Below are 9,586 nucleotides of genomic sequence, written 5' to 3'. Positions count from 1 at the left end.
CGTAAAGGAACGGCACCGATGGGTATATGAGCGTAATCCAAGGATTTACGTTGGGCTATCTCGTTCATACCGCCTTCTTTTCTGCAAGTTTCTTGACCTTCGCGAAATGTGTAATCACACACACACACAGGCAGAAAAAAACTTAGAAATTCGCTGGTTTCAATACATGCTAGTCAAGATGACTAATATTACTCCAGATATTCGTTTCGATACGAAACATTTCCCATCTGCATGCTTTCCGTCATAGCACGCTGACGGGAAATCGGATTCATTCGTCAAAGAAACAACCAGAATAGTGCCCACTATCGCGCTGAAAGTACCATCAGGCAATCTGACGTCAGTTTCCGCACGGTATCGTGAAGTGCCGCCATGATCGTCAGTATGAAAACCACCGATGAAGTGGAACTGCTCGAAAAATATCTGACGTCGGTTTGCCCCAGAGACCGCGTATGGGAACTGCGGCTCACAAACTGCGTGGTCGGGAGCCCTGACGCCCTGTTAAGCTTAATACTCGGGTGCCCCAGCTTGCGGACACTTCGCTGCGTGGCCTGTTCGGCAGAACCGTACGACATCCTGCGTTTCATACTCCCGATGCAGAAGACGCTGCATACCGTCGAGTTCACGCTAGACGAGCGCATGTCCGAGAAACAGGTCCGCTCAATTTGCTTCAGCCTCGCGACGGCGGAATCGCCCGAAGAATTTCTTAACCTTCGTTACGTGTACGTCGAGGTGTCCGGCATCGAAAGGATGGACGTAATCATCAGCCTGATGAACATATCGGTGAACGTCAGCCACTTGCACGTCCACTTTCTACGCGGCAACTTCGCCGAGGCGGTCGTGAAGTGCAAGATGTTGTGGGACTGTCGCGAGCACCTGAGCTCTTTCACGTTCACGTCCGAAGTGCCTTCCACGGCTTGCCTGTTCTCGCCCCAATACATGAGCCCCGTGGTGGGCGGCGCCATATGCGGCAACGTGCTGTACACGCGTAAGCCGCACACTAGTTGGAACTGCTTCATGATGAACGAACTCGCCATGCGTCAGAGACCTCTACGACCAGGACGCGAGACCGTCGTGGTTGTGCCTTGGTGGCTCACAGCTGTGCAAATGATGCGCGAAGCCGGCGTCAGGAACACTTGGAGCGACGTGAGGAACCTCTGCGTCGCCCTGATCGATCCTTCCAGCTACACGCATTACCCGTGCGCCGGCGTCGCCTTCCACGAGGGCCTGGTTGACTTCTTGCGGCACTTCAGGAACAACGTCGAGTATGAAGAGTACGAGCATCTCACCGAGTTAAATGTCAACTCGTTCCACTGCGCCGCCGACTTAGACATGACGGAGGTGCGTTTTCTTTTTTTTTAAATTATATGTTGTTTAGGAGCCCTTTTCATAACGCCGGCAACTTCTTATAACAGATAATAGAATTCCTGAAAATCGTAGCATTAAAAAAATACATAACGACCACTTAGGAAGAGATAATTTAAGTCCATTCATGTAGCAACACGAAAAACAACCCAATACGCAGTCCAGTGACATAACACTAGTTCACATAAAGTGCAGTCAACGAACCCCGTATAGAAAATATTTACACAGCGTCCAGTCACGTATAACACCACTGAAATTGACAAAGTCAAGTCAAAGGGGCACAGTATATGTTGGCCCAACAGGTTTTCTGAATAATTCCCAAGCAGACCCCTAGCTTCTAGAGACTTCTTTACGGCTAAAGGTGCCCGTTTTTGGAAGGCATTTATTGTTCATTAATCTTGGAATTATAGGAGGCTGAAGGGCTTAGGGTCCAGTGCCATTAAATCTAAGAGCAGCTGTTGGCTTCGTTGGCGATATCGATGGGCATTCTAATAAAAGATGTACATACATATTCATTACTGTGTTCATGCCCATTCAGGTGCTGTTTGACGCTGGGCTGACGTGGCTAACGGCTCTCTCGCTGTCGCCCTGCGGTGTTCAGCGACTCGGTTCGTTGAGGCGTCTGACGGTCGCCTGCCCTTTCCTCAACGACTTGGACGTCCGCGTCTACAGCGACGTCCTGCGGTGCTCGCGTTGCCAGCAGGACCTCCAGCTGAGCTCCAAAGACGCGGCCGAGCTGAGTGTCGGTCGCAACGGTGGACGTCTCACGTTCGTAGGGGTGCCCCGGTTCAAGTCGCTGGACTTTCTCAGCCGCTGCAACGTGCGAGAGTTGCGCATGGGCGGCAGCAGTATGGTCGCGCCTGAACAGCTGGGAGACCCGCTCGTGTTCAATGAAAGACTGCGCTGCTTGGTTCTTGGCTACGACAACATGCAGTTCGACGCGAGGTTGTACAATGTACGTAGTACAATGCAGCGTTTCTTCGTTTTTAGTGTATAAATACGACACATGTGGAAAGTCGGATACACAACGAGCAATTTAAAAAAGATTTCAAAAGTGGAAGTGAGGTCCGAAGTATTGCTGTGCCGTGGGCTGCCATAACAGTGCAGACAACACCAACGCACGTGATTCACGTGTGAAACTGTATCGGTTCCCGGGCATGTCGCACGAGAAATAAGGGCGACAAGCGTGGATCACCGCAGTAAGGAAAATCAAGTATGTTCTAGCTCAAAGCGCTGTCTCGCCTTCTATTTTGGCTTTCTGAGTTCATTGCTTTCGTTCGTTTCCACTACATGAATAAGTACTACGTAACGCGGCGCATGCACACGGCGACTGCAGTAATCATTACTCGCTGTCTTCTCGCATTGTGAAAGTCGAGTTACGGTTGTAGGTGAAACAACTTTGTGTTTTGATTCCCCGTGTTCGTGAGACGTACCCGTCGTTGTCGAACGTTCACACTCGCGTTGTACCGCGGTTAGCGTTGTGCGGTTGCTTGAATTCAAGTGAACTCGGCAGATTGTAAAAAGTTGGGCGCCTGCTATTTACGCATCGGAAAGGCTGCATTATCACGCCGGAAAGAACGTCTGTGCATTTTCAGCAAACTTTGACATTGTTCGGCTGGTTTCCTTTGTTTTTTGTCGCTTTAGTAGGGTGATATATATATAAGCCGCTAAATGTAAATCGTGCTTAATACATGTTTTGCAGTTGCCACCTTGCACTAGCGTATCTTCTGTGTTTGTGCGATTTTCTGGCCGCGTTGGAGCAGCAGCTTTTATTCGCCTGTAAAGACGATACTCTCATAAAAAAAAAGAGTTCAAGCATGACGCGGGAGCCGAAAAAACAAGGCGAGCAGTTTAACTTGCACAGTGGTTAAAGCTCAGCTAGCTGCATCGCGTCTGAATCGGCGGGTGATGCTCCAGCGGTACGGAGGACTTGACTTCTCAAGCATTTCTAGTATCATGACCGTATAATTTCTTTCTTTCGCACGCCGCAAACTTTTCTTCACGAAAGTACACGGCTGCTACTACAAGCATGCCATGTCAAAACAACAATCATATGCTTCATACTCTACAATGCAGAACACCGGTAGCGTGCACGACTTCATTTCGCAGTGCATACGGACAACTATGAATGTTGAACATGACAGAATGAGACTTAACTCGAGGTATACGTCCTACACGGTGTTATCGCAACTTGAAAAAAATCACAGCATATCCACGGAGTGAATGATGATGAGTGGGCGAAGCTGCGGAGGTTCATCGGTAAACCGTGAATCTTCCGTGAATTCTGCCCAGTACATCATCACCGACGTGAGATCGGGCGCGTTTTTACTAAAGGTTCCATGAGTTATGACGACTTGCAGCTCACTTTAATTTTACATGTACGCTGTGAATCTTCATTGTTTAGAAAACCATTGCTTTAGAAAACATCTGGCGTCTTTCGTTAAGCAGCTGGCGTCTTTTCGTTTTGCTTTAGAAACATCTGGCGTTCTTTCTTTTTGCCTTTACAAAACATCTGGCGTCTTTCGTTGGTTTATTTCATCAATCAACGGCGTTTTGAACAAAATTTTTATTGTTTAATCACGCACAGGAGAAATCTCACCAGGCACTACCTTGGAGGTAAACAATGGCTGCTAATGGGAATGAGAGACAGAAGAAGTCGGCTTTTAGCTAACGCGCACGCTGCGAATTTTTTATTGTTCAACAACGCACAGGAAAAATCTCCCACCGGCACCACCTTGGAGGTCAAAGCGTAAGACTGGTTACGCACTACGACTACTACGACTACGACTACGAGGGACGAACGGGTGCCGCCTTAAGGAGCTTCGCCCTTAAAATGCATTTCGCGTTTAGTCGTGCGTCGTTGTCGTCGATCATCTGCTCTTCACCGTAAACGTGATTGACGAACCTTTCTCCTTTCATTAAGCTTGCCTGTCGGAAGTGCCTGTCCAGCTGGGAGTCCTTTTTGAAACTGCACTGCAGGAGGTACATTGTGAGGCACCGCAAGAACTCTGCACGTGCACAGAAGCGAGCGGCAGCGCGGCGGAGAGAAGGAAAAACGCGCGTTGTTTGCTCCCAGTTTCTACTTTTCTGCCAGTGATGGCGCTGCCTGTCAAGTGTAGCAGCGCTACTAAGCGATGCTTGGGGAGCCTATACGTGCTGTGCTCTCCCTGCTTACTTCGCCTTACGTCAGCCAGCACAAAAACCGCTTCGCTCCCTGGAGCGGCCGTATACCCTTACACCAGCGTTATGTAGAGTCACGCGAGATCCGTTCCAAAAGTGTTAGCTGCTAGCCTTGCTTCGTATAACACTCCAATTTGTTGCCATCGGATTCATTGCTTCGCCCTCGCAGCGAAACTGTGATATTTTTTCTCTAAATTAACCAACAGTAATTGCTTGGAGGCGGGTGCCGAACGAACGAAATTGACGCCCGCTTCAGCATGTGATGTTAACGCAGCATACTGCTTCTAAGCTCTCTCAGAAATACGCTCTGCCTTTACGCTGCGAAAGTAGCGGTATTCAAGCACTCACCTCGTCCCCTTGCGCAGACTGAAAACAGTTGCAACCCGGCTCCAGTAAGGACACATACGGCGTCGTGCCCGCACGGAAAATATGCACTGTTTCGTTCTCGAATGCGTCACATCTTATCAGGCGAAATAAGGCGAGATATCACACCGCGAAATACTGGTTTTGGCTCATGAACAAGTAGCCGTGGCAGCCTAGCATACCGCTGAACATCTGCACTTTTTTTTACGCCGCAGGCGGAGGTCGCGTGGGAGGTGGACGCTGCTGAACGTTATTTTGCAAGCACGATAGCTAAAAAAACAGAGTTCGTATCTAATTACTGTACCTAGACGACAATAATAATTGTATCTAATTACAATAATTTTTAACGATTTATTTTTTTGTGACAATTGTGTTTTATGTAGCGTACTGATGACCTAGCTGTATCTCTGAAAATCACTTTTTGTTGCCCCATTCTTCATTTTTTCCTGTTAAACTGTGCTCATCAGTTGTTTTATTGCTCCGTGTGAAACGGGGCAATGGTCACGTCAAGCCTTACTGGCTTTTTGTCCATGGTCCTCAACATTATTTGTATGTTAAAATAAGTTTGATTAGGATTGACGTTACCGATATCTAATGAACAATATCCATCTGTAAATTAACAGTAATAATGCAATAGCCCGTATCAGTTAATAAAACCGTTGCATCAGGTGTGAGACAAGCATTGTTGCTTTGAATTAATCTTATTATGGCGCCTCTAGCGGAAATGGTTTGCTCACGACGGCATTCCTGCGCAGTGAGTGTACTACCTTATTTGTTTTCTCAGCAGCGCCGGGCTTTTCGCCTTGTACGGCGATTGCATGATATTCTCAAACATTGTACAGGTATCCAAGATATGTCTAACAGATGTCCGTTTTTGATCGTTGGGAATATGTATAGTTAATTTACCTCAATGCTCCAAAAAAGGGTTCCTAGTGAAACGCCGAAAGACTTTTCTAGGATCAAGAACAAAACACTTTGCCGGTCGATAAATAACACACCGACAAAAGGGTGACAGCAATTCCAAGAAAGACGTCAGTCAGTCCTGTGTCCCTTTCATTGGTGTAGTTTTTCATCGAGGAGGTTTTCGCTCTTCGTCCTGGAAATGTGCCGCCAACTAGCCCAATGGTTCACGACCGAAAGACTTCTTTTGGAGGTCCTTACTGGGCCATGTTTTCGAAGGTCGTTGGGGCATTGGTCGAGCGTGGCACGCCATACGTTCCCGCCCCGTTTTATCCAACTTTATAAATTATTTTACTCTGATACTGCCATTCTGTGTAATGCACACTTATGTACTTCATCTTTTTTTTTGTTTATTGAAATGAAAACTAAGCGAAGGAGTTAAACCACTATACCACCGTGGCAGGCAACCGTTCGTCATAGACATTATGTCAACTACCCTACTGAAACGCCATTCCAACAATTGCTCGTGTTTCCGTAATATTCTTATCGAAACGTAAGCCACATATATGGAAATTATGTATATTAATCGGCATGAAAACATACGAAATTATTGAAATGGCATGTCTAACGTTTCAGTATGGTGGTTAGTGAGACTACCTTTATTTTTTTATTAGTTAACAAAATGTGAGCACAATTTAGATTCAGAAACAGCCGCCCAATGAGCGCTATATCGGGATCATGTGCAGAAGCACGTGGCAGACACGAAGCGTGCCATTTATATAAATTTCATGTCGGCACAAATCGGGGCCTAGCTCCTTCGTGGCGTAAATTTTTTTCACGATAACAACGAAAATGATTAATATCTTCGGTACGATACTTCACCCAAGTGATTACAATATTACCATACTTTCCTTGAGTGAGCATATTTGGCCGCATAATGTTTAAAATAAGATTCTTCCCCCACGCTTACCCGCCGCAGCATCCGCAGGTCACCTAGTTTGGGCACTTTGGTTCAGAAATCTGAGAGCCTTGCTTATTTTGTTATTATTAAGGCGAAAGACTTGGGTGCCTCATCAAACGCGAAAAGTGACCATCGTGTCGTCGGCGTCAACACGGCTGATGCAAAATGTTGGGACGCGATGCTGTCACGATAGGACGTCATATAAACATCATATGGTGTCACTTGGTGACGTCATCATGATGTATTAAATGCGAAGCATTTTTTAGCGAACCTCTGGCACTTTGAACGTTCCTATCTACGTATCTATCTATCTATCTATCTATCTATCTATCTATCTAGCCGCCTACGTCTGGGTGCTCTCGTGATCGCCTCCTTAACTTGGTGTAGACCAAAATTAGCATGGGAGGGTAAAATGACTTGACGAATATCATTGTGTGGTCATGACATGAATAACGTGCAAATCCTGTCGCGTGCGTCGTCAAACCCTTTCCTCCAGACACGTGTGGCACATACCCGTTTACCACCGGCCGCAGTGTACGGGTATGCGCCACAGGTGACTGACAGTTTATATCTACCCAGGAACGGCGAGAACAGACATCGGTAATTTAAATGCGAGAGTTAAGAAAAACCGTCATCGGCAGCGTTGACCTGACGAATGGAAAGAATAAAAATCAGGATCCAAGCAGGAATCGAACCCAAGCATTCTGCGTGGCAATCGGGTATTGTACCACAAAGCCACGCCAGGTCTACAAACTGGTTTGGAAAAACAGCCTATGCAGGCGTAATGGCGGTGCAACGTCAGTTGTGGTTGTGGTGCTGGGTATCTAATTTTACAAGAAAGCAATAAACACTCTATGTAGTCCTACAATATAGACGTCATATCGGGTTAACGTCGTAATTCCAGTGTTGGCTCCGCTTTTATAGCAGTCTAATAAGCATTACATTTGTATTCCTATGATTCAGCAGGCTATATTGAAGCATTGCTCGACCCCGGAGGAATACATTACCGAAAGTTACGTATGATATTCACATCATTGCAGCGTAAAGTGCACTTAGTCCGCCAGAACGACGCAGTGTCCTCTTCATTTCTTACGAGGCTCGGCGATGACCTCATTCTGACCCAGGATGATGACAGATTGATAGGCAGCCGCTTTGTATACTAGACTATGTAGGTCACATACGCCCAGGTAGGCTACGAATACGACAAGCGCCATCCACTCATGTTGGTCTACGTAGCCCTATCCATGCCTACCAGCCTCAACGGCCTAAACCTCACCAACGCGATGGGTGACTTCAGATTCCGACATGTCGCCGGCGCTATGGACAGACAATTTGTCGAGGAAATGACCGAGGCATCCACGATTTCTAACAGCTGTACTATAACTCATACTTCACTACACATGGACCCCTCGCCACCGTGATCGCGACCGGATCGGATAACAAGTTATGACCAGCGTCTAGTGCTCACTGATCACGGTGATGATGACCTTGTTCAAGAACTGTTAGGAACCCCTTCCACACATGCACACGGGTTCGTGAAACGTGCGTCCTTTCTCCACGATAACGGACAAGCACTACATATCAGCTTACCGCTTCTGGTGTTGCTAATACCTACGTTGCCGTTGGCAGCGTTACCCAACTGTAAACAACTGGTTTATAACACATATGCGACTGTTCAGCATATATATGTGCGTATAAAATTTATATAAATCTTTAGCATCATTTCGTAGCGTTTCGCTCACTAAAAAGAATACGCCACAGTAACTTTCCCGCCGCATGCTTCGCATAACATCGACTCCCGCGGTACGTGGGATCTGCCGAATTTTTTTATGACGTCATATCATATGACTTCGCATGATGACGTTCTCACATGACATCGGCCCTTGGTCAAAGGCGGCACGATCCCAGAGGAAGGGCAAAATGTTGGGTGTAGTAACAAACTTTAAGGGGGGGGGGGGTCAGTACATTCGACTGAGAAGAAAAATATCGCTTTCACCTTCGAGCGGTCTTAGGCAAATGCATAAGAATCTACGTGACTTTCTCTATTTTATTTTGCTTCTTTTCGAACAGAGCCTGAAGAAGCTCCACAATCTGCGCCTGTTGTGCCTACGGTCATGCGCGTACCACGAGACTCTTCAGGTGAAAGGCTACATACAATCGCTGGGCTCCTTCATGAATCATCTCAAGGTCCTGCACGTCCACTACACAGGCCCGGACGGCAGCTTTCAGCGGTTAACGTGGGTTCGTCACGCTGACACGATTGAAGAACTCCGCTATGAACTGGATGATGTACTCATAGAACCGGTGCTGTGCGGCCGCGTGCTCAGTGACGCACCATGCGTCATCTGCACGATGCAGACATTCATCGGGCTCGTGAAACCCAAATACCGGGATGTGCACACCAAGTTTTAGCGAATGCCTGCTCTTTTAGCTTTCATCAGACTATTTTACCTTGCCCTTAAACGTACTTCCCTTTTTCTGAATGCCTGGTTAGTGAAGTCGCGATGGTAAAGCCAACACTACCCGACACCTTCTGCTCCGTTATCAAACTATAGCGAATTATGACGTTTTTTTCTTCTTTACATGGATGTTCTCCACGAAAAAGACAACGGTGACTCTTATGCATCTGCCGAGGTTTTACAGCAGCAGCTATGCAGTACGATATGGTTTGTCGTTGCAAAGATTCACTATTGTCCTTCGTATCTACCCTCAGCTTCATAAAAGGGCTCCCCGAAGGGCTTGACTACACCAGAATTCTGTGAATAGGTTATGCATATACACCCACGGTGCTATTGAAACCATATCGCACCCGAATACCGG

General features: G+C 47.0%; 1 protein-coding gene across 1 annotated transcript; it reads left to right on the top strand.

Moving 5' to 3' along the window:
• The first annotated feature begins 286 nt into the window (after positions 1-286).
• Positions 287-9,337, top strand: LOC119404170 (uncharacterized). The gene is made up of 3 exons (XM_037670753.2): positions 287-1,338; positions 1,901-2,317; positions 8,837-9,337. Exons 1-3 carry the CDS (start codon positions 370-372, stop codon positions 9,176-9,178), a joined length of 1,728 nt encoding a protein of 575 aa, XP_037526681.1. The 5' UTR covers positions 287-369; the 3' UTR covers positions 9,179-9,337.
• The last annotated feature ends 249 nt before the right edge of the window (positions 9,338-9,586 follow it).

This window comes from Rhipicephalus sanguineus, chromosome 9 (assembly GCF_013339695.2).
Source record: "Rhipicephalus sanguineus isolate Rsan-2018 chromosome 9, BIME_Rsan_1.4, whole genome shotgun sequence".
Taxonomy (NCBI): domain Eukaryota; kingdom Metazoa; phylum Arthropoda; class Arachnida; order Ixodida; family Ixodidae; genus Rhipicephalus; species Rhipicephalus sanguineus.
Note: the sequence above shows the minus strand (reverse complement) of the source record. Positions and strands in the feature narration are given on the sequence as shown.

Coding starts and splice junctions, on each gene's coding strand:
- LOC119404170 (XM_037670753.2), top strand. CDS start 370: ATGATCGTCAGTATGAAAACCACCGATGAAGTGGAACTGCTCGAAAAA. Junction 1,339..1,900: donor CCGACTTAGACATGACGGAG/GTGCGTTTTCTT, acceptor ATGCCCATTCAG/GTGCTGTTTGACGCTGGGCT. Junction 2,318..8,836: donor TCGACGCGAGGTTGTACAAT/GTACGTAGTACA, acceptor CTTTTCGAACAG/AGCCTGAAGAAGCTCCACAA.